The sequence below is a fragment of the Malaya genurostris genome, chromosome 2 (assembly GCF_030247185.1).
Source record: "Malaya genurostris strain Urasoe2022 chromosome 2, Malgen_1.1, whole genome shotgun sequence".
Lineage (NCBI taxonomy): Eukaryota > Metazoa > Arthropoda > Insecta > Diptera > Culicidae > Malaya > Malaya genurostris.
This window is the reverse complement of record NC_080571.1, coordinates 197,141,981-197,168,405: the sequence shown is the minus strand read 5'-3', so window position 1 is coordinate 197,168,405 and position 26,425 is coordinate 197,141,981. Positions and strand designations below refer to the sequence as shown.

At 36.0% G+C, this 26,425-nt stretch overlaps 1 protein-coding gene across 1 annotated transcript in view; it reads right to left on the bottom strand.

The window, feature by feature from the left end:
* LOC131426906 (ubiquitin-conjugating enzyme E2 R2) overlaps positions 1–25,805 on the bottom strand; it is a 40,028-nt gene extending 14,223 nt beyond the window's left edge. The window contains exons 1-5 of the mRNA XM_058589667.1: positions 25,438–25,805; positions 20,271–20,519; positions 13,336–13,422; positions 13,040–13,272; positions 12,863–12,977 (exon numbers count right to left, since the gene is read on the bottom strand). Coding sequence (XP_058445650.1) covers positions 12,863–12,977; positions 13,040–13,272; positions 13,336–13,422; positions 20,271–20,447 — 612 coding nt within the window. The 5' untranslated portion in view covers positions 20,448–20,519; positions 25,438–25,805. The remainder of the gene's footprint in view (positions 1–12,862; positions 12,978–13,039; positions 13,273–13,335; positions 13,423–20,270; positions 20,520–25,437) is intronic.
* Between the last annotated feature and the right edge of the window lie 620 nt (positions 25,806–26,425).

Sequence of the window (26,425 nt, the reverse complement as noted above, 5' to 3'; positions counted from 1 at the left end):
AATTTAATTCACCTGTTCCGGACGAATGTGATATATTAATCACCCCCATTCTGCATCCCGATCGAGTCGGACCCCGTCAAACGAATGTAAAAACCTGAACTCGATCGAGCTACAGAACGCAAAACTTCACACCCGATCGAAACAATCCGACTCGAACAGAACACAGAGCCGGGGTGAATAAGCATCCCAATTGCATCAGTAATGCCTGAAACAACCCAATGGCCCATTGTCAATTTCAAGCAGTATCAGTCATGTCAACTCTGTGATAAATACAGATGATATAATAAATTCGTTTTACCGTTTTAAGCGAACGATCGATCTCGGTATGATCCGACTTGGTCAACACGAAGTGTAAATTGACTCCCACCCTCATCCGCCAAGCAGGGTACGCGCCCTGTAGTTTATCATCCTAAGCTCAGGGCAATAGGATAGTTACTATTAATAATATAAAATTTATAATTTTGTTAATAAAAGTTTACATGTTGCACACTTCCCACGTTAAGAATATTAGCAACAGTCACAAAGTGGGTTGATAATCGAGACATCTATAGTAAGATGTTAGTTCCTTATCAACAGTTGCACTCTGTCCCACCGCTTGCTAATACTCCGCACCTCCTCATTCTGCTAAAAACAGGAGTCACCAGTCATCATTTGACACCGTGTAGGCATGAGGTCGGGGCTTGTGACGACCAGAGCTAAGTCAATCAAACTGCCGATACAAACAGTAAGATATGATATTTGTCGCTCCTTCCAGGATGTCGTGCACCTTTGACCCCCTTTCTAACGGCTCCAAATGTTATCTAAAAAACTGTGAAGATTGCTTCTCTACACTCTGATTTGCAAAACAATTTAGTGTTAATCTAGAATAGTTAGATTGGCTTTGTGCGCTTTGCGCATTGCAAAACTCGCACCAAACGAATGCGTATAAAGTCAGTATTTGACTCTTCGCGTTCGAAAAAATACTCAATTTGGTTTTTCTGAATGCCGTATAGCATTTGGCCCTTATGAATTCCGTATAGCATTTTGATAGTTTCTTTCACTGAAATATGCAGATCCGAAATTAAATAATCGACATAAAAATTCTGTATGATGGTATTTTTTTACTCCCATTCCTTTCGCGTTATTTAACTGTGTGGTAGAAATGTTTTGTCCCAATAAGTTAATCTTTAGTATACTTAAATCCGCCGTAAAAATGCTGTAAGCGAAGCAGTAAATGTTGCGAAATTCATGCAATCAACTGATACGAACGATTATCATTTTTATTCGTATTCACGTCCTTCAGTTATTTTTGTGACTTTACTCAGCTTTTTACAATTTTCTCAAAAAATTTCTTTGAATATTTCAAAAATGATTATCGGGGTTCACTTGATAGTTTTAAATAAAAATTCTGGACGGTGAATTATTTTCTAGTCATAGTCATAGTCATCATACGTCATCATACGGAGAATTATTCATATATTGTAAGCTGTGCTAAAACGTTGCATAGGAAGCTGGATAGTAAGGAACGTGTTTTGTATTTGGAAGATTGTGCCTGGGACAATGTCATCATTACAGATTTCTCAGCAGCTTTAGACTAAATAAATTACCAAATAACAGTAACTAAGCTCGATAGATTGGGATTTATTTTAAAATTTTCTCCAATCGTTTCTAATCGGTCGCAAAATGTCCGTGAAAATCGGAAATTGTATAACTGCACCCTTTATTGCAAGCTCTAGAGCTTCTCAAGGCAACTATTTAAAAACATTCACATTTTTAATCATTTCAATGATTTCAACTTTATTTATCATAACCGTGAAGGGAATTTAATCTTCTATTCCAACAGACTTCACAGCCGATTCATAGCGAACAGAACCATAGCATCGAACTGATAGTAGGAATCCATTCATTAAGTTCATTATTTTCGTATAATTACTATAATCTATCGCTAACAGTTCTGAATCGAGAATTCTTCGTTAAAGTGTGAGGCGTGATTTTAGATAACACGCTGGATTTTTTAAATCATTATAATCAAGCTTTATCTAGCATGAGTCGTTTATTTAATGATTGATCGAATGTGTTCGATTTTCACTTATCACACAACACTTATCAACGATTTTTTCACAAAACTTTTGCGGATTATGAGTTAGTTGAAGTTAACCATAGTGTATAAATGTTTAGAGTTAAGGTACAATTGAATCATTTGTTTTTGGTAATTATTTATACTTGAAAAAATGATCAGGTTGTTTGCCTCTGGGAGATGGCTGGCCACTATTGTGGGCGTTTCTGCGGTACTCATTGCAAGAATGTCATTGTTCCAGGATGCACTTTTCACTGCAAATTCTAACACGATTAGAGCGACATTTTAAAAGTGAAAAAAATGCGTGCGCAAATCTCTAGTATAGGCGGGCCATGAAAAACTCAATTAATAGGTTCCTAGTAAGAGGACAGTTGGGTTATTTCAGATTCGTTCAGTTTCGGTCCGGTAAAGGACAGCTAAGATATTCTACTCTTTCAACGACATAAGAAGAAAACATGTTTGTGTTTCGTGAAGGTAATATCAATGTTTAATTATATGTCAATATATTCAATTCAACAAAGTGTTGTGTTTACTATACGGCCCAATGTTTGAAGATGGTGGCTGGAGAAATCGGAGTTAATCTTCAAATTAAAGTTTTCACTTCCCATGGAAAAGACGCAAACATGACGATTACCGACTGAATGAAGTATTTTTCACAGGTAAGGTGTGTTTCCTCAATAGTTTGGGCTCCAATTTCCAATTAGTTTCTAGCATTCCCGCTTCTCAAGTTCGATGTTACCTATTTAACAGTGATGGCTATGAAAAATGTAAAATTGTACAGAGTAATTTTGTCATTCACCACACAGTGCGTGAAATATTTCTGTAATTGTTAAATTACATCGACAAACTTTATACGAACCTCATCGACTACTCTATGTTTCAATTTTTTCAAAAAACTGAAAACGGTGGTACATGTTTGAAAATTTTCGATCTTGAAAAAGCACCATAGGGGGGAGTACATGAAATTTTCGAAATCGATATTTCTCATACAAATAGGCAACGCAAATGTCAAGCACTAGTTTGGAAAAATGATGCTGACTGTGTGACATAAACACTGAAGCATGCTTTTGTGAACTACTTGAATCAATCTGAATCAATTGGTGTCAAAATTAGTATTCGAAATTTATAATAAAAGTATGAAATATATTTGCATGAGACTGTTATGAAAGAAGAGAAAGGCATTATCACACCACTAGGTGGATTAAGAAGGGTTTTTTTTTACTTGGCTTGTTGAAGCAATGTTAATTTCACCCCACCTATTCATACCTTATTGGTTTTAACTAGGCATGGAATGTCTTGGTTTTCTTTGCATGTATGTTCGTCAGCTATAACTTATACAAGGTAGGCTGAGTAAAAAAACGATTTAGAAGTGGTTGACTGTGTTTAAGACTCTGAGAAACATCCTCCAAATGAATAAATAAGAAATAAATAAAATCCAAAAATTTTAACGCTTTTTTTTAATTTCGACATTACTCGATGTTGTGAATATTATCACGCATGTGGTATTTTCGAAAAAGGTCTACACTTTTTCGAGAAATTTAAAACTGTCTTAGATACTCAACTTAACCTAACATTACAAGTACAGTACCTTTGGGTTAACGGATTAGTACATTACTTATATTCTGAAGCTTTTTTAAAACTTGCTCTACACTTTCTATCGGTTCGACAATTATCAACAAATCGTTAGCGCAAACGGGTAGGGGTGAGATCAATTCGTCTATATCCCTCATGTAACGATTCGTCATTCATTGTAATGATTGTGCTGAGCGGAGCTGAGCTGAGCTGAAGTAGATCGCCCGTAGTTGCACTTCGTGATTGACCGAATGAGTGGAAATGTACAATGAATCAAGAAAATAAAGCTTGAGGAAGCAAATCATTTTCACCGTACATACCCACTTACTCCTATCTTTTCATTAAATGATCAAAAACAACGCCGGCTACGACCAAAGGCTAGGCTACTGAGGAAAAGGAAGGAATGTTAGTACGATACTCGTTGTTTCTAGAGACCACGGGTACCACTGTATCTCCACGAGCATCACGGGATAGGAGATGTGCTAGTAGGGAGGGAAGGGGATCCTGATTTTCGATACTCAGAAGAAATTTAATACGGCATCATAAGTAAGTAAAAAATAAAATAAATTTAAGGAACGATCTAACCAGTATCTTTTTCCTTCTATTCGCATTGCTGTTAACAACACGACATGAAACACGACTACTGACCAATATTAGATTTTTAGATTGAATAACACGATTGACTCGTAAATTTTTACACATTCCTTAGAAATCTGTTAACACCGACAATGATATGCTGACGGTGCTTCGATCGGTTAATATCGTTGAATTTTGGGGCGGTAAGTTCTCAGTTTTCGCCGCTTAAGCATTTTTAGTTTTGCGAATCAACATTATTCAATAAATACTCACTACTAGACACACACTTGCCACACCTGCACTATCACTCAAAATAACTGTTTCAACCAAACTTTTAACTATACGTATCAAACAACACATTAAAAATAGACTTTTTCGAGAACAGCACTTAGACACCGCATCGTACTCCCAGTGATCTGAATTTTTTCGGCATAAAATGGTCATTAAAATTAATTCTACGTAACTAGAAGGACCGCACGAAATACTATCATGCCATTATACCCCAAGTTCCATATTTTGTACTGGATAGCTTTCAAGTTTAACTATATAACATGAAACCGGAGTACTTGCAGAAGACCGGATGGAGTGTTGCTGATGTAAAAAAGTCTAACAAATCGTTTGCTTTTAGTATTAATGACATCAGGAAACTCGTTGTACCGTTTTACCCCATTTTTATAATATTCAGTAGAAATTTGATCTACAATCCAGAAGCAGATCCATTACGATCTATCAATCAAGAAAACTTCAGCGATCCAAGTACATACAATGGGAATGGCAGTACTAGCCCGTTTAACTCGTTTCCTCATTTATTTCATAGGTGGTATCTCTGGTTAAACTTTCTTTCATTTTGCAAAAGGAGGATGATTGTGATTGATTGGAATCGACTGATATTACGTAGAAAGCCCTAAAAAGTAGTTTACATATGAATTCGATGACCACACGAATTACGTTATACCGTTTTACACAAATTTATTCTAGAAGTCGTATATTTGGTTAAATTTTCTTTCGCATTCCGAAAGGAGGCTGATTGCGGTTGATTAAAATCGATTGATATTACATAGAAAGCCCAAAACAATAGATTACAAATAGATTCAATGACCGCATGAATTATGTTATACCGTTTTAAACCAATATTTAAAGGTCGCATTACATCTGCTTCTGGGTTGTAGATCAACATTCATCAAAAGACTCAGTTTCCACTGTGAAACGTTTTACTTGTTTAAACGGCGCAATTCAGAAAAAAACCTGAGTGTTTTTTCAATTTCATGTTTAAATATCTAAAGAACAAGAAAGGTCGTTATAAGTAAATTCATTTCTTATAATCTGCAGAATCATTTTCTAGTTTTTAAGTAAAATTTTTAAAATTTTTATCACTAAGTTTTGCAAGCAAATATTGGTAAATTTTTATAACTGTAACTTTTTCATTTTTCAATTCACACTAATCAAATTTGCACCGAATGTGAACTTTAAACTTCAAACGGTGTCGTATTCTTCATTTTCTTAAGTAACCAGAAGAAAAATAAATAAAATCTTTATACAAAGTGTACAACACTACGTTGTCATCCTTTTAAGGAAGGATATAGAAGACGAAAACATGAAAAAAATTACATAACATGGGACCGGAACTTAACAGTTACTGAAATATTCAATTTTAAAGTTTTTATAGTAAGGGTAATATTTTTTGACTCCCCTACAAACTTGGTTTTGGCAGCAAATGAAAGGTTATTAAAATATCTATCCATTTATGTAACGAGGTGAACAAAGAGCAACTAAAGGTGTATGAAAAACTGACGATCCTGTCTCTTAGAGCGACAAACAATAGAATGTGAGGCTTGTGTGCGATACGGTGGTAGTTAAGAACAAGTTATCAAATTAACACACGCCATAAAAATAATATAAATACATACTTGGAAACTTAAAACTTGTGTTTAGTTTTCATTATTCATTATTATTTTATTGACCGTCGTTTCAAATTAATTGTAATTAAAATTTTGGAGCTGCAAGACGAATCGAAGATAGAAATTGTATGAAACCTTGAAATGATTCCTTTCGATCTAAACAATCGATTAAGCATTCCATGAGATATAGAAGTGAGTTCCTTTTTCAAGTTTTTATAATTATTTATGTTGACTCCGTTCAACGATTTCTCTACAGAACCTTTCCGAAACTATAACGCTCAAATGAAACACAGGTGTTTGGTGATGAGAAGTTATAATTTTCCTATCGAGTATAGATTGAAAATATGTAAAGTTCAGTTTAGCTAATGGTATGTAACAATTAATTAATTCAAAACATTTAATTATATGAACATAGTATCTTTGCGAATATATATATATTACTCACGTTTAGTTTTCCTCGTAATTTCGCCTATTCTGTTACGATACGGATATCTTGACGAGATCAAGAGCAAGTTCTGTTTAATCAATCAGTGATCCTAATATTAAGAATAATTTGTAAGGAAAGTTTACGGCTATTTTGCATTATTTCTTACCAATTCGCGTTATTTAGTGATAAGAGCACTGCGATAAGGTAGTTTTAAGCACTAGCGATAAGTTAGTTTTAAGCACTAGCGATAAGATAGTCTTAGAGTTTTATTTGTTATAGGGATTTTTGTTAGCAATTCACTTTTACTATTATTTTTCTTATTAACACCGATGACAGCAGCGATGTCGCAACCAGCATAGGTGGCCTATCGTCGTTGGTGAGTTGGTGTGTGTAAGTCCCTGGATTTATAGAAACGGTGTCCACATTTCCAGGTAAGGCTGAGTTGATGAAGGTGCGCAAACTTGCGCTTTGTGCAAGTGACAATTTATGGTAATTCCAGAAACGGTATTCAGAGACCAGCATAACCGAAAATAGTTCGTATCAAAATTGTCAACATCGGCGGCCAAAGCTTCTTTTTGACCAGCGGCTGCGGCGAATCGGCGTAACGCCATTTCCTGAAAATATCGGCGGCAATGACAGCGCGAATCGGTGTAATCAATTATAAACATATTATTAATTTTAATATTGATTCACACAGGACACCTAACCTAATCTAACCATACCCAATTTTACACATTTCTGAAGATTTTTCATGTTTAATCGTAGTTCAAAAAAAGTAGTAGTAATCACTTTGAAGTCGATTTTCTTCTATTCCGAGTTTATTTTTATTGCTGATATCTATTTGTATTATTGAATGAACGAAAAAATGTTGCAAATCACTACTGCCGATATGAAACATTTTAGGAAGAACCCTCCTTTTCTTGATTCCATTTTCCATTTACAGGTGTCGCTAATTCAGTTTTGCGATAATGTACCAATAGCTCAAAACCTTTTAAATAAAGAAAAAAATAGACTTTGAATCAAATGAGCATTGGTTTCGGTTGACGTCGGTAGTACTGATTTTTAGTATGAGTAGGCGGATAATGCTTTAGTGATTAATTGAATCATTTTTTCGACTGATGTAATATAATCGGCAGCATGATTAATATGTGATAACCGGCGCGCTGATCATCTTTTCTTAAATTGGCGGCGTGTCAAAATTATCGGCGACGGCGGCGTGGTGCGACGGCGCACAGGTCTATTCGTATGTCCATGAAATAGTATGATGAATAAATTGTAATAGTTTTGAGCCCAACTTTGAAGATTGTTTGGTATCGTCATCTTCTATGACGGTTTGAATTTTAAAAACTCATCACCCTGTAATACAAAAGTAGGAAGTCGGAATCGGATAAAATTCACCAATTTTGTATGGGACCATAAGTTTTTTTGAAATTCGAAATTTTTGAAAATCAGTGTTGCCAAATCGTACACTCAGAAAAATCCACACATTAATCTTATGTGAAAATACACGTAGATGCTGTAAGTGTTTAAAACCTGACCACATTTCTACGTGTGTTTTTCTTTAAGTTTCTGATTAGCACCCCTATATAGAAAATAAAGATGTGTTCCACATCAAAAGATCACTATATATTTATTTCTATATAGGGGTGCTAATCAGAAACTTAAGGAAAAACACACGTAGAAATGTGGTCAGGTTTTAAACACTTACAGCTCAGTATATTTTGTATCAATTTTTAATATTATTTTATTATTAGATTGCAAATATTTCTAAGATTCAATTTGAATGTATCAAGCCACGTATGTTCAATTATAAACGATTGAAACTGTCATTAGTAGCGAGCAGTGTCCTATTTTGTTTGCTAAAAATCTCAGGCATATCGGATTTCTCTGCTTTAGACGACGGTTTTGAAGGAGTAAGCAATATACCAAAGGGAAAGCATCGCTCTGATTGGTCAATCGATGCGCGAAGCTGTTGGAAGCACGCGAATCTAAAAATAGAAGCGAAATTATAGCTAACGTTTCAGTCCTACGCGTAGCATGTTAGAAGTACGTTGTCGCTAGACAGCAAGACAAGTTTTGATGAAATTCCATGTTATGCTGTTTTGGCCTGAGAAATTTGCAACTACCCCAAGGTCAATTTTGAGTGCTTAAGATCAATTCCTAATTTGTATTTAATAAGATGAACTCGATTAATAATGAGAAAAAGTTTATCGCTTCAACCGATCGCAGAATTGTAGAGAATCTTAACGCTATAAAAAACATCTGCTTGCATACAAAACTTGAACACAAGCTTGGCGAAGAGAAGCTCAAATATCAAAATCGTATCGAAAGTATGTACAAAGAAATAATTGCAAACATTTGGGATATTGGTGTAATTTCGTTGGCTATAAAACAAACAATGTTCGGTGTTGGATCCTAATCAAGATCAATCTAAGCAGACTCTCGTGCAATTGCGGATTCAAAAGTGTGACGATTGACTAAACTGTTAGATTGTAGATCTTTAGAAATTTTGTTTGTCTTGTTCCACATCAATGATCCTTGTAGTTTTTAAAAACCATAGGATCATGATTGAATATGAAATGAATGTCAGAACTGTAGAAGAGATACGAAATAATAACTAAAATTTGCACAAATTATAAAATAAATGATAATTGTAAATAAAATATTAATAAATCCTAATTTAAATCACAACACGCTATTTGATTAATTATTTCATTACGACATTTATGATTGCCGCTTGAAGTAGCAAACATCGCGTTCCCCATATTACGGCTCATCACTTGTGGCATTTCTAGCAGCAAAGAACAACCAATGGCAGAGCGAGCGTTCTGATAACCTTCCTATAAAACGAGAAGGGCAACCTCAACCAGCTCATTCGATATTCGGACGCCGTGACGATCAGAAGCAGGTAGCAGCCACAAGGAAAACGAAGCGAGTTCTGGAAGAGAGAGCCCTCTTATTAAAGCAGCGCAATCTCAACCAGCTCATTCGTATTTCGGTCACCGTGACGACAGGTAGCAGCAAAACCAGCACTAACTTCTGAGGACGCCGTGACGATTAGCATCAACCAAGGACATCCACCGAGGGCCAAACGACGCACAGACACAACATGGCCAATCACGACAAGAATTATTTCTGTAGTTACATTTTTTATGTGTAACGTACTTACTTGAAATCATTTTGTCAACCATATGTTCATTTTGTGCTCGCGTCTGTTGAAAAACCTCGATCAAACAACATAGGCCAAATCCTTTTTGACTCTTATACGGTATTTATTACAGTGATTTTAGGGTGAATAATTAGTTTAGCTCATTAGTTTTATCGGCGGTTATGAAGTCTAGCTAATTTCTATTATACTTTCAGATCTAATGTTAGTACCAAGGAGGAGTATAATTTATAAGCAAATGTACCATTTATTGAGTTTACTAAATGGCTCTGCGAAACCAACCCTCAACAACTTATTTACACGACAAATTGGTATTACGCGAATCCAAAAATACGAAATTGAAACACAATTTGTTTTTTTTTTCTACAGTGGAGTTCAAAAAGCAAAACCCCTAGTTTGTGTTCCAGCACATCAGTCTCCCAAAAGTGCATGAACGAAAGCACATATAAAACCTCCTTCAACTCCTACTGGTTCCAGCTGAATGCATTTCTAAAAGGGAACAATGCTTCAGTTTATCTGCTCTTGAGAATGGATAAGATCATACATTTATAACAATGCGTTCTGTATTTTTAATATTTCTCACCAATGATTCAACAGAAATGTAAATGAACTTTGTATAAATTTCACAGAATTATTCTATAAAATCTAAAAATAAGTCACGTAGATATTACGCGATACAAATGTGGACTATGAGTTCATGAGTTTATTCTGTGTTCTGTATGTATAAGTATTACAAGAAAAGTTCTATGGATAAAAATCACATACATTTTCACGTAGCATTGAAGTGAGGATTTTTTTAGTGTAGTGCGTTCTACATAAAATTTTTTGATACCTTGTGGGATCGAAAACCGCATACCGGTAAAACTGACAAAAATTTATATGGTAGTCGACTCTCAAAATCTGTGAACCAAGTAAACCCGATAAATTTTTGTGAAATTTTTACACTAATCACCAGTATCTCCTGAACCGGAAGTCGGATCTGATTAAAAAGCAAGCAGTTTTTATGGGACCTTAAGGAGCAAGACTTTTTGCAAACCTATGAGTAATGTCAACAGTGTGTGCGTAAAAACAAATTCCGACGCTTCTTTTCCTGATTTTATTCAATAATTTTTCCATATGATTGCAAATCAGTTCATTCTGCTTAAAACTGCAATTCAAGAAAATCTTAGTCTAAAACTCTTCCGTTTTCCTATATACTGCTCGAGAAAAATTACTTCAGTTTCAGCTTACTTCTACAAACACATTTGATTAGCAACAAACACATTTGATTAGCAACAAACACATTCCTATATGGATTTCTTCTTGCCGAAATTATTGCGATATAAAGATTTACGAACCTTCTATAAGTAAACCCGCAAAATAGCAACCTTTAGTTTAACACGCGAAAGGCAATGGATATGGAATTTTGTCGTAAATCTATTTATTTTTCCGGAAAACTGCTTTTGTAACAGAAAATATTTAGTTTTGTTTATTTTGTGTAGCGCAATCTAATACAAATGCATTGAAGCAGTGCTGCTAACTTTTTTATTAGGGAATTAAAATCTACATTCATAAAATGTAAGCAAATTTCCCTCAGACGTTGGCGAAAAATTAATCAAAACTGATATTTCATCAAAAAAGTCAGGCTTAACATTGATTTGAGAATAAATTTTTGCTAAAAAAGATTGTTTGAAACTCAATCGTGCAAGCCACTTTGATAAACTGATTGCACTGAATATATGAATACACTGAAGTCTTTTTTTATGCGAATTTACGTACCGCATAACTCTGAAAATTCGCATAAAAAAAACCGCATGACTCTGAAAATTCCCATAAAAAAACCGCATAACTCTGAAACTTCGCATAAAAAAAGACCGCAGAAGGGCAAACCGCATAACTCTGAAAATTCGCATAAAAAAAACCGCATAACTCTGAAACTTCGCATAAAAAAAAACCGCATAACTCTGAAAATTCGCATAAAAAAGTCGCGTAAAAAAAAACCGCATAAAAAAGACCTCAGTGTACATAGATCTATGACATACATACCAAATAAAATGTACGTAATACACAAATAACCAACACAAGTTAACTTGGTTTACTCTTGATCCTTAAGACCTTTTATTTGAATGTTAGATGGACGAAATCGAAAGTCAGAAACCTTATATGGGAGCATAGGATTAAGTCACATATGTCTCAGTTTGTAGAAAACAGTTAAGCCATCTCCATGGAAAATAATGAAACTATTTTTTTCACACATATTTTCTTATCTCGACGAACTTCTTCGAATGGTAAAAGCTATTACCGTGCGGAATCTAAGTCTAAAACATATTCTGTTTTCAAGGTTATTGTGACAGATATTGTCAAAAAAATTGATGCTTTTGCGTCGTTTTGCTACGATGGCTGTTTACCTAAGATTGTAAATTGCTCTTTAAATACCGAAATCTCGAACACTTAAGCAAGCCTTATAGATAATTGCATACACTTCGGTAACTGAAATAATTCCGTCTGGGGTAAAACACATACAAATTAAGGCGAACAGTGTCCATTCTCTTGGTTCACGTAGTCGATACTTCTCGAATTTCCCAACAAAAACTAAAAGATTTGTGGTGCGTTGTGGTGCTCGTACAATTGTACATCAACAATTAGGTATCATGACGACTGATTGAACTGTTTAATAGAAAGTATCGGTCAATGAAAAAATGAGCCTGAAACCTCGTTACGAATAACCTTAAAACACGTCGTCGAGTTTCAAATGTATTTTTTGAAGCATAGTTAGACAGTTTGACAAAACTGGTGATATGAAGATTGAAACTGGATGAAATAAAGAATGATGATCCAACACCCTTGATTAAAATTTGTAGTTATAATATATGTGATAGACCGTTTTCACAAGTTTTAGTTCCCTTTACCAGATTCACATCCTATCAAGTTTAATTAGGCTACTTGGAAATTTGGATGTGATTATTTGGAACTTGTACGTTTGCCTGTACTGTAGTGTTTAATAGCATTACATGACACGACGTCTAGAACTTATCTACTATTGTTCCTGCGTGTTGTAAAGTGTCAATATGTAATGGAATGGTAAAACGATCTGCAGAGGTTTAATTTGAAGATAAACGACCCAGTAAGATTAAAATTGTGCGTTCATCACACAATCAATAAATGCGCTAATTGTTTTAGTAACTAACCTGAGGTTCCTGACCGCTCGGTTTCGTCTTAGATTTGATGCAGTACTCTTCCAGTGTAGTCGGTACAATGATTCCCTCCTTTTCTGCTTCAGCTTTAGCCGCCTGTGCTTGTTTTCTAAAACAATGAACAGGCCTAATAAATTTAACGTTTATCGACGATTCCAACAGAAACTCAACCTTATGATATTTGGGTACTCGTTATCTTTGCCCTGTGAGTCCCGCCATCTCCTGTACATGACTGATGCATCGACGTTGGCTGGGGAAAAGGTGTTTGGCTCGTTCAGCAGAGAGATCACTGACAGCAGGATGGTTCTAACGTTTTGCGTAGGATTCCATCGTTCACAGGGCAATTCACCGCTCTGTGGATCGTCTACCGGCGGGTGTAGAATCGAGATACACAAGTCACCGTTCTGGAAGATGCAAGTTTGATATTAGTGTAAGAGCACTTACCATAAGAAAAGTAGTCATGTTACCTCGTACACATTTGGGTGCCATACTTTTGTCAAAAATCGTATTGACGGTGGAGAATATGGATAATCGGGAGGAAATTTCATGTGCGCCTGAAAATTAACAATTACAATATATTAGTTTATAACATGAATAGTTGTTCTAGCTTCGACTAGACATATACAAAAAAAACAATAATAGTTTAAGAAATACCGTTTGAAATCTTAACATCTGTCATTGAAACCTTTTTTGAAGGTTTTGTTCCTACCTTGTCATTTTTATCATTTATCAAACCGTGATGCCTGAACCGGAAGTCGAACCGGATTAAATTTAAAAGTAACTGATGTAATCAAAGGCCTTCTATTTTATTGTAAGTTTGCTAAATTCGATTGGAATTATTGTGAGTTCAATTTCAAAGTACTCGACCACTTTACCGAACCAAGCACAACCGGAGAGAATGTGCTTTGGTCATTCACTATTAAAACTTTGAATTATGATTTTGTTTTTCTATTAATTCAAATCATTTTGTAAAAAATTGTGAAAATTTCGTACCTTTCTCGTGTCGGTACGTATATTAGGATTCAAAATTTTTAATGCTCATCGATCATTAATTCGGGTATTGGAGATAACAATCCAAAAAGTTTAATCGGCTGATGAGGTCATAAGACCTTTTGAATTTACTGACTAGTTTAACAAAAAATCGTTCCTTTTTAAAGTGTCACTTCTAAAAACACACCCTGGAATTGAATATTTTCACACTCATCATCCTGAAATCACGGAACCGACAGTCACATTAGGACAACAATCACAAGCAGTCTTTGAAACCATAAGATCTTTAATTTGAATCTTTGTTTTTGAAAATCGATTCGGCCGGTTCTGATCGCACATTATTTTCATTTCTTATACATATCACATTGTTATTCCACATTCGATTCCACTGATCTGAATAGAATTTGAAGGCAACCTCCGAAACAATAAGTCCTTTTATCGAAAATACTCAGTAGCAATAGTAACACATTATCATTTTGATTGGTGCAAAAAAAATTCGACAACTTCCATCGTACTGTTTTCAATTTTTTGAATTTTGCAGCGTTTTTTTTTTATCGTTATTTGCTTTCGAATCCTTTTGAATGTATTTCCACTGCAAATGTAACACTTTACGACTCCGTTTTTTTTAGTTAACACACATCGCACCTCTTTGATTTCAGTCTTAAGCAGTCAATACTATTGTCATTGATTTTTGACAGCATTTTTTATAGTTCTACGAAGACAAGGTAGAATAATAATACACACTAAAAATTAAAAATTTCATGAATTTGAAAGTATAAAATTTGAAATATGTCGCATCGGTAATTTTGTTTGTTGGCCGGCTGCTCGGCCATCCATGGAAGTTGACCATCAATGTTAACTTCCCTCTCTGAGCAGCCTAGATAGCCGTGTAGTGTCGGTAGCGGTTTCCCAACTGCTAAGAATAACGCTACGGTCCACCTGTACCGGTGGTATAAGTCCACCAAACAGGTAAGCCGTGTGGCATCCGGCGGAATTATTTTTTACCAAGAATTGATCCACTGGTTTCCTGTTCCATGTCGTAAAAGGCCACAAAAATAGGAACTCCTAAGTCAAGGTGTATTTCCGTGCCGATGGCTGAATGGCTGCAGGAGGTTAAACATTGCAGTCGTGAACGGAATATCTTGGGTTTTTCCCTTAATGGATACACGCAATGCTTAGCAATCAACTTCTTTGATCATCGCTTCGGCAGGCCAGAGATTAGAAAGCTGAGTGTCTGTGGGTGTCCTCAAGGTGGTGTACTATCCCCACTTTTATGGAACCTAGTCGCTGATAGTTTGTTAAGGAAACTTAATAACCTTGGATTTCCGACTTATGGTTTTGCCGACGATTATCATATATTGATGACCGGTATAAGCATTAACACTCTCTTTGATTTAATGCAGCAAGCCCTGCGATCTGTTGAACAATGGTGTTGTCAGGTTTGGATTATCTGTAAATCCGGGCAAAACATCAATGGTGCTTTTCACTCATCGTAGGATAATTACAGGAGCTCGTCCGTTGCAGTTCTTTGGTTCAGGGGTCACTGTGGTCGATCAAGTTAAATACGTCGGGGTTATTCTTGACTCAAAACTGAATTGGTCTGCTCACATTGATTTCAGGATTAAAAGAGCTTGCATGGCTTTCGGCCAATGCAGACGAGCTTTTGGAAAATCATGGGGACTCAAACCCAGATATATTCATTGGATCTACACAACTATCGTTAGACCAATTTTAGCATATGGATGTCTTGTATGGTGGCAGAAAGAGAAGTCGCGACAGTTCAGTCAAAGCTAAATCATCTCCAAAGGATGGTCCTAATGGCGATGACAGGAGCATTCACGACAACTCCTACTGCTGCTCTAGAGGCGCTACTGTGCATTAAACCACTACATGTGTTCCTAAAACAAGAAGCATTATCTTGTGCATACCGTCTTAGGGTTACAGGGCTTTGGAACAGTAACCCATTAGAATATGCTACCAGTCACACTCGCTTGTGGTCTCAAATGGTTCCGTGGGATGAGTATTTACTCGCTCCTAGTGACCTAACTCTCACATGCAGTTTTCCTTTTAAAACATTCAATGTGAGCTATCCTCTTCGTTAGGAATGATTGTCTGGTTGTCTGGAACGACAACTTGATGAACACATAGTTTGTTTTACGGACGGTTCTCTGTTGAATGGTCGTGCTGGTGCTGGTATCTACTGTCGTGAAATAGGCTGGAGCAGTCTCATTCACTTGGTAGATACTGTACTGTGTTCCAAGCAGAAATCTACGCAATTCTGTGTGGAGTACAATCGGCACTTCAGCAGAGGATCTGTGGTAAACGTATTTATTTTTGTTCCGACAGTCAGGCAGCCTTAAAAGCACTCAGTTCGAATGACTCACGGTCGAATCTAGTGATCGCATGTCGAACTCAAATTGAAGACCTCAGCATTTCAAATGCTGTTTACCTTTTTATGGGTACCCGGCCATTCTGGTATTACTGGAAATGAATGGGCTGATGAGTTGGCTAGAGCTGGTGCAACGAATGATTTCGTTGGTCCTGAACCAGCTTTACCACTTTCAACTAGTTGGATAAAGCACAAGATACGTTCTTGGGCTGCATCCAAACATGCCAGCTACTGGCGCAGCTTGTAAACTTGCGCTCAGACAAAAGCATTTCTACCAGATTTAGATCTGAAAATGTCAAAGTGTCTACTGCATTTCTCCAAGTATCATTGAAGTGTTCTGGTCAGAGCTCTGACTGGACATTGCAAACTCAATTATCACATGGCTACTATTCAACGTGCTGAGTATTATTCGTGTGATTTGTGTGAATGCGATTATGGTACTTCATATCATCTGATATGTAACTGTCCCGCATTGACGCAGCTACGTATCCGGGTTTTTGGTTCTCCATACATGGTTGAGTCTGTGTATGCGGAGCTAAAATTGAAGGATATTCTCTCGTTTCTCACCCAATGTGGTAAGGAGCTATAGTCAGAAGGGTTCATCGTTCTTCCTGGAGTGAATGTATCCCTTCTGTATTCACCTTAAATAGGGTTTGGCAGATTGTTTGGCATCCTCTGGGGGGTACCGAATTTACTTCTGCTCGTACATACTGCGAGTCGTTCTGCATTCTTCCGGGAGTGCAGAATGCTTTTGTAAGATCTCTAAATCCTCTCGGGGGTTGGAGGTTTTATTAACAGCAGACTGTTCGGGACCTCGTAGAGGTTCAGAATTTCCTTCTGCTTCCACTAAATGTGATCCTCAGCAGATTGTTCATCATCCCTTAGGGGTGCAGAATTTACTTCTGCTTTTATGTGTTTTTGTGTCGTCAATTTTTCCCATCCTCCTAGTCCAACCCTTACCATTTCCTTTCAATCCTTCCCTCTTATATATCGGGAAAATGATGCTAAAAACAAATTGATGGCAAGGCACAAATCTCCAAATATCAAGGGGAACGTGCCATTTGACCCAATTTGTTCTGATTCCTGAATACACACTAAAAAATTGAAAATTTCATGAATTTGAAAGTATAAAATTTGAAATATGTCGCATCGTTAATTTTGTTTGTTGTATTATTTTAAACTTAATTTTAGAATCAAAATTTGAACATTGGCAGAGCATCACATTTTTGATGCAAAATTTAAACACTTGAAAAAGATTCTACTGCTCAAGGGCAATACATTTGCTCCTACTAATTTTTATTCTATTCTGTAATTAGGTTTTTTATGAAATATTTAGATATGACATGTCACTTTAGCAAGTCTACACATACAAAAACATTCATTTTAAGCTCTATTGCTCACTAATGTTGTGCAATCAAATAAAAACAGAGTACTTTGAATTACAAAAAAGATCAGTTAGAACAATTTTTTTGCCTTTGAGATGTGTAATCATATTGTAGTGTGTGACAATTTTACATTAAGAATTTCAAGGTTTCCAAATGCCTACAGATTGTTTCAAGTATAACTTCTTTAATATCAAAAAGGCACTTATGGAATTAACATCAAATTTATGAAAAATGAAATGAAATTATTTTTTAAACTTTATATTTTATTTCTATTCTATGAGAACTTTTTCCAGTGTAAAGTTTCGAGAAGGCGCGTTTAATTTTCTATAATTTCTCCTTAAAAGCCAATTCCGTTCCAAAAAAAGTTGGAACCCTGAGGGGACCCGCCGAGCAAAAGAAAAAGATCATTCAGTTAGTTAAGGGCACATACATAAATCATATCTGAGCCACACACACAACCACCCACCCACCCACAACCACACCCACAACCACACACACACCGAGTCGTCGGGGCATCAGCGAACCGGACGCCATGCTCCAACCGGAATCGCAGAGCAGACCTCGGCACTCCTTCGGGTGTCCCGCGTGGCGTAAAAGGGGAAACTCTCCGTTGATGTAGGCTAGATCCATCGTCGGGGATCAGTCGAGTAGTGTGGCGCGACGTAGCGGCATTGGGTCGTCGAGGCGCCAAAGGTGGATCGAGATGGATAAAGAGAGAAACTCAGGAGCTCATTTTCTCCCAAACGAAAAAGTGCATGAGCACAGCCGAGATGGATAAAGAGAGCAGGAGCTCATTTTCTCCCAAACGAATAAGTGCATGAGCACAGCCTCCCCCGAAGTATTGAGCTTAACTTAGTTCCGGGGGGATCGAGGCAAGATGTCTAAGGTGTTTTAGTGGGTAAGGTTCAGCCAGTCCCACTCGCTGGTTCGCAATAGCGGTAGCTTGACAACTACCGAGCGCGTGAGCTGGGAAAGTACATAAGGTATTTCACCTTGTAAAAACACACACACACACACACACACACACACACACACACACACACACACACACACACACACACACACACACACACACACACACACACACACACAGACACAGGCACAGAATCAGACACAGACACAGACACACACACACACAAACACACACACACACAAACACACACACAAACACACACAAACACACACACACACACACACACACACACACACACACACACACACACACACACACACACACACACACACACACACACACACACACACACACACACACACACACACACACACACACACACACACACACACACACACACACACACACACACACACACACACACACACACACACACACACATACACACACACAAGCTCCGATCAAAAGTCGGTTCCTCCTCTCGAAAGTTTTATCCGAACAAAATATAATTTTGGTTTTCATCGCGAAATATTTTCTGCGAATCATTATAGAAGGGAATGATTCTAACCCCATTTGTTGGCTTCTTTTGACCTAATTAAAAAAAATCGTCATTCGTCATTCGTTAAGAAATTATAATAAAAAAAGGCATCATCCAACAGCGAGAGTTTCGTTCAATAAGCTAAAATCAAATAAACGGTATTCCACCTAAAATTAAGTCGATTAAACTAAACAGTTGGATGAATATACCTCTTTTTCAAGTAGCAATAACTTGCCAGTATATAGAAACCACTTAGAATCTCTTTATCCAGGATTAAGATTGAGGTTAAATATTCCACGATAAAAAACAATTAACCTTGAGACGATTGTGAATGAGCTGCCGAACGACATAATGCGTCAACCCCACTTTTATGCACGCCGTCATTTTGCATTTTGCATAAGTCAATGACATCTGCTTGCGTAGAGGCGACGTGATAAATAATGACGATATACCTTATTGAAATACTGATTATAAAATACTGACAATATTGAATAATTACAATAATATCGTCGCATGTACAGGGCATTCCGATATATCCTATGCCACTATCAAAACTCATGACGAAAACAAAAATAAAAAGCTTCAGCTTAGATTACGAAACAAAAATATGCAATTACGCACGGTGCGACAACATTGGCCCTGAACGAAACACAACATCAACAGAAATTTTGAGAAATAACTTACAGACGTACGCACACCGCGCAATACACAAACGGATCGCTATTTGGACACGGTAAGAGGAAGCGAAAACGATTGCAATAACGTCAAGGTTACTGTTGCCATAATTCGTTTCCAAAAGTTGGTAAATCTGTAGTAAGGCGGCCGTCAAGCGGACCGATATCTACGTAAGAATGAAATGTGATGAAAGCAAGTTTTGTTCCGAAAACCTCTATTGACTGTCAGGGTGAAACCAAACATGTCAAGTGATTGCTCTATGTTAACAATTCAATTAGGAACAAATTGTGCCAGAGGAATTAAACAAAACCTAATTTTCAGAGATTATTTTTAGGAACCGAGCACGAATGTTGGCTTTCGTTATAATATGCGAGTCAGATGTTTTGTAACAGGAAATTAAGAAAGTAGGAAGCGACGGATAAACAAACCGAGCAATTGTTGCACAGTTACCACCCTAGTCTAACTCAGATGCAAGAAGTGATGTTAATAGAAATGTTGTAAACACAACTCACCTTAAAATACCCGCCCTGATAGAGCGTATCTGGCGGTCCGAAAATTGCCACTTCCCACTCAAAGAGATTATCTTCGTTCAGCAGCTTTACGCGAAAACCTTCGACTGGTTCCTCCTGAAGGCTTTTGTACTCCAATGATAGAGCACGAACTGCGGAACTGGACGGCTGCGAAGACATATCTATTCGTGCTAAACTCACTTCCTGCTATTCAGCTGGGATGTTTTCGATGATTCACTGCAGAATATTTTTCTGTAACACGAATAACAAAGAACACACACGTGATTTACTAGGGATTTGTTTTCATACATCTACTATGACGATTTTGGCCTATTTCACCAAATACAGCACAAAGAAAAATGATCATTGTCTCAATTCTTAATTCATTACATTTAAATACGAAGTGGAAAAACAACCTACAAATAAATGCTAAACGAGACAGCACCAACACGCTGCGTACTTAAAGTGGTGTAGAAGGTGAACAAAAGTACGGTGCTCGAATATACGGTTAATATGAAAAAACTCATTTGATATTGTTGAGTACGTTGTTAAGTTAAAATAATTTCTAATATCTGTTCTACTCATTCTGATACCTATTGTAATTCTTCTCGTTTTTTTTGCTGTGAAACACATCTATCTTTTCTTTTTCTATATATGGGTGAAAATTTAAAATTCTAGGAAAAATACATGAATTTTGGTCAGGTTTTGAGCACTTACAGCTTTGTTTCAATCACTAATATTATATCACTTACTGATTGGAAATATTTCTACGCATCGATTTAAATTAATAAAGCTTGCAATTGTATATGGTTGATTTTGAGCAGTGTTTTATCTAATACCATGTTCACATTAGCGCTTATATCACTTGATATACCGAGATGATATGCATATCACGTGGAAGTGTTCACATATGATCGAAATGATATCGTTTGACAATCAAGTTGCTATATTGAATGTTCCCATTAGGAGTAAGATCAATAATATTGCTTTTCTCTCCTACAATTCAATCAATAATTGAAGTCTTGCATTTAATGGTCTCCGAACACTAGTATTCGTTGAAAAATTCGAAATTATAATGATTGTTTATTATCGCTCTCGAAGTGACGTTCATAAATGAGTGCGTTCAATGCCATTATCCGTGTGCTAGTTGCGATTTTTGACAACTCGACATGATATCGTACATGATATCCCGGATATCATGCCAAAATGGTGATACGCGTTGACATCAAATTGTATGGGATATCATGTGATATCGCACATGATATCATCGGATATCAAGTATATCCGTATATCACTTGATATCAGCGCTAATGTGAACATACTATAAGACTAGCTACACACAAATTGGATTAACGATCTCAGCTGTACAAATCTCGGTAGGTGATCCCAAGTAACAATTTTTGTTATGCTAGCTTATTTGTGACTAGTTTGCAACCAGATATTTGAGTTATTGTTACTAACATCTAACCACTTGCGTGACTCCAAAAGCGCAGTTTTTACTAGTTTCTTTGTCGGTTAAAAATAAGTTGTCGTCACGTTGTAATGCCATACTGAAATAACTCCAATTTCCATAACTTGAATATAACTTATTTTCAAGTAAACTAGTTGAAATTTTGATGCCATCGAAATTATAAACATTGAATGAATCCATAATGTTTTCCTATCAACAATAAAAAGACAGTATAGTACTTGAAATTAAAAATGTAATACAAGGTACAAATTTCACAACGATTATAAAACTGTCGAGCGGAATTCAATTTTACTTAACTGTTTTTTATGCGCCGTCAATCAAAATCTGTTTATAAAGATATAAAAAATAAACAACAAAATAACCCTTTGTTCAAAATGCTCAAAATTGTTCCAAGTAGAGTGATTTCTCATCATTTTGAATTCATATATCATGAGAATTATAATATTATCATAATCGGTGTTTAATCCCTATATTATTTTCTTCGTGTTTATGACAGTGCATAGAACAAAAATGACTATTCTGCCTTTCACTATTTTCGGCAAAAAGTAGTTTTGAAAAAAGTAATATCCTGGTTTTATTTACGTTTCATACACTTCTTGAGACTCCATATTGTGTTCGCCATATTCAAGCCAATAAAAGTTTTTTTGGTTACATTTTCGTTATCATAACGTTGCGAAAACATACCGATAACTATCTGAATCAATGCAGAAATTGTATGTTATAATCTTATAATATCTATGTTATTGCTACATCAATTAACCGTAACGATTTGCATATACGCTTACGTATTTGTAATGGTTTCGCAACCTTTTTTCAACTAGTAGCTAAAACCATAGCTGTGATTAAAGATATGTTAAAATCAAGTAACGATAACTTACAAATGATAGCTAGTTCAATGTTTATGTTATAAAGAAACGACGCGGTCACCTTGTTTTAACCAGCATAACAAAAAAAAACATGTTTGTGCTCTCGTTTCAACATAGTTGGGCTAAGTGGTATCAGAACTAGTTACAGGTTGCTAATATTTGACTCCAAAATAAACTTATTTTCAACTAGTAGCTAGAAGCATAGTTGTTATCAAAGATATGTTTGGATTAAGTAACGAAAGCTTATAAATTATAATTAATTCAATATGACAAAAAGATGTGGTGATTTGAAACCTAAATAACTATTACGTAACTAGTTGTGTTATGAAGAAACATTGCTGTCACCTTGTTTTAACCAGTATAACATAAAAAACATATTCGTGCTCTTGTTGCAACATAGTTTGGACTTAGTCGCATCAGAACTAGTTGCGGATTGCTACTCGGGATTTTTTAATAAAAATGACATTTCATTACATCGGTACCGTCCGGTACTGCTGTCAACAAATGTTTATTTGAACATGAATATCAGTAAAAAGAAAATGTTCGGTTGTTCGGCTGTTCATAACTCGTCAAACTGGCTTTCCCTAACGGAGATGATGGTTTTGAAGAAACAGTTCGGCAGCATCGCATTGATGGGTTCTTCAAAGCCAAACGAATGTAAACGAAATTGCTAATGCTCCAATTTCAGTGTCACATGGAACATATCAGAAGAAGATTGCTACTAGAATGCAACATGAAGCGTTACGAAACAATTTGATGTACGGACAGATATGCTTACAACAAATTAGCTCTCACGCGCTTATTGACGTTTCATGACATAACTAATTAATTTGAATTAGACTCGATTTATAAGAAAAACTTTCTTACTTTTAACGAAATCGCACAGGTACATCAGCGCGATTACGAATTCGTAAGAGAAATTTAACGCTATAAAAACTGAATGCAAATTTTGAAAAGAGAAATCAAATATCGCAATACGTTACACTTGCAAGCGTTATAAATTTAATGGCATAGCACCAATGCACCAATAGTTATCTCATCAGTAGAGTAGCGATATTATTTTGCCAACTATTCAAATTTCAATCAACCAATAGTCATAAAATCGGATATAATATCTTTGCTTCGACTTTGAGAAGCAATACTAATAAAAAATAATTCGAAATTGATCAACACTGCTGTCAAAGCGACGCGAAAACTCGTTGAAAATGCACTCATTTTCATCCCACCCTTGAGGTCAATCTATCTAGCAGAGACAGCAGATCTGACTCTAACTAATGGTTTTCGTATATGGGACGACTACTGGAGCCATTACCCTACATTTGAGCTATTGATATAATTCCGTCGGATGCAAATATAAAGTATGGCAAAGACATCATATTAACAAGATATCCAGCTCTCACATTTCCCGAACAAATCATTGGCATTCTTTTTTGCGAGCATGGCGCCCTCAGGCGAGTCCGCATCGAATCTCGTACATAGAAGTAGGGGAGAGAGATGCCAAATTCGTGTGCGCCAAAACAGCAGCACTGCGCTCCCACACAATTGACATATGTTGAACGTGATGACGTGCGATGGCGTTGCTGAGCTGAAGATAAAGATCGCTCAAAGCTGAGAGGGTCTGTCTAAGATTTGGTTCACGCGTTTTTCGAATTTATTCGCGCAAACTAAAAGCCTTATATTGCGAATAATGATATAACAAATGGGGCTCTCGTAAAATTGCACATTATTAATGAAGTAGTGTAACGACTGATTGAATTATTTGATAGAAAATATTGAACATCAGAATGACCTAATAGTTCAACATAAACTGTTATGCACTGACGAATCGAAGACGAAATATCTGATATATAACCATAGAAATGATTAAAGAACTCAGTTATGAATGTCCTATCTGTTCGTTTGTGATACGAAGGAAGGACTAAACAAATCACCCCCACGAAATTCTGACCAAGCAGAGCATTGCATTCAAGACTGTCCTTTTTCCCGATTTCGTGAAAGACGTACGATTACCTGGGTTGACTTGTAATTTCGTACTTGAAAAAAAACTCCATCCATGAGCCTCTCACACTTATATCGAATGTGTCCCTCTTCAATCAGAGTATTGCACATTTTAAGCATTCCAGGTGGGTGGCGGATGTAATGTTTTACCACCGTTCCAAATGATCTGGTAAGCACACAATATTATGTAAGCCGTTATTAACTGTTAGATCCAACTTGTACATAAATGTATTTGTTCGCCTTTATTTGTCAATGTTATTTATTATTCAAATGATTCAGTGGCGTTTCGTGATAAAATTTACTGGTTTATGATTAACTATTTATTTTAACTTTCTTATATTATGGATTGACGTACAATGTATTTTTCTCCAAATATCGCATCATTACAGACATTAGTCTCAAGTTTTATTCAGTAGGAAAAAATGGAACGGAGATGATAAAATAATCGCTAGCGATAGCTTCGCTTCAGTAGATATTCAACATTATTGTATACATGGTATTATAGTTCAACGATGATTTATGTATTGTAGTTAGTTCGACTACAATCAAAGTTGGCGATATCGCGCGTATTTTCAACAGCGACATTTTTATGTTGTCTTCAGACAGACAGCTAAGACCATGGTCCATGTCACCATAAACGATTTGTCTTGAATATGATATGAAGAATGAAGGAGGATGGATTGTGTAACTTAATCGGCGATCATTGCTTTATTTTTAAACTAAATGCAAACCACAAGTCAAAAGAGTTTGCAAAGGTTATTGAAAAATTCACTTTTTCCCAAAATATTCAATATATATACACCGTCATTGATAAAAACAATGGCGGACATCTTACCTGCTAGCTCCAACTATTGAGTGCGTGAAGATACGATTTATTGTTTAGGGTTAATTAATCAACGAAATCCTTCAATAAAGATGCTTTTTCACTCATATGAAAGCACCAAGTATTTGAAAATTTTGGCACAAAATCAAATTTTATTCCTCACAATATTTTTTTATTTTTGCACATTTAACAATGAATATTATCACAATCTAACGATATTCTTCAATTTTCACACACGCATAATTTAGAAAGATTTATAATATATCTAGTTTTCACAAATTGCTTTAATTGTATGAAGGTTTCCACGAAGGTTTTACGAATGGCTGCGCTGTTACGAAAACTTTGCTGCGACGAAACACACTTTTATTTTGACAACAAAAGAAAAAAAAAATCGACTCACTCTGCAGTCAACGTAGCCATATAGCAGGTATAAACCTAATTTGACATACTGTAACGTTCTGTCAACGATGTACTCTAAAAAGCCTTTTCGACAGAGATGCCAGATTTACACATAGCTTTAAGAATTGTTCGCAATATGTCATGGCAGATTTATTTTACAACCGAATATTTAAGCTTCTCGACTATCGTTGCGATAAGCTGCATCCAAACAGTTTGAAATATAAATACTTTTTATAATGCTCATGCTTTGAATGTGCTAAGAATACGTGAACGGGACCATCGCGATAAATGCACCATGTGGAATGCTTCATCAATTCAACTATTAAGAACCGGGATCCGTTAACTACACTGAGCTAAAATCTATTATATGATTTTCTAATGATTTTTCACTATTAACATTTCCATTGATAGCTACAAAGTGTATTCAACATCATGTCAAATATATAAAATAATCTTATGAAACATAAAACTCTTCGTGACGTTATTTTTACAAAATTTTCATATAACGAATGAAATTTCCAGTCTGAGTCAAATTTATTGGCGCGCCCTTATAACCATTACTAGATATCCACACAACATACAAGGAAACAATTTATGAAGC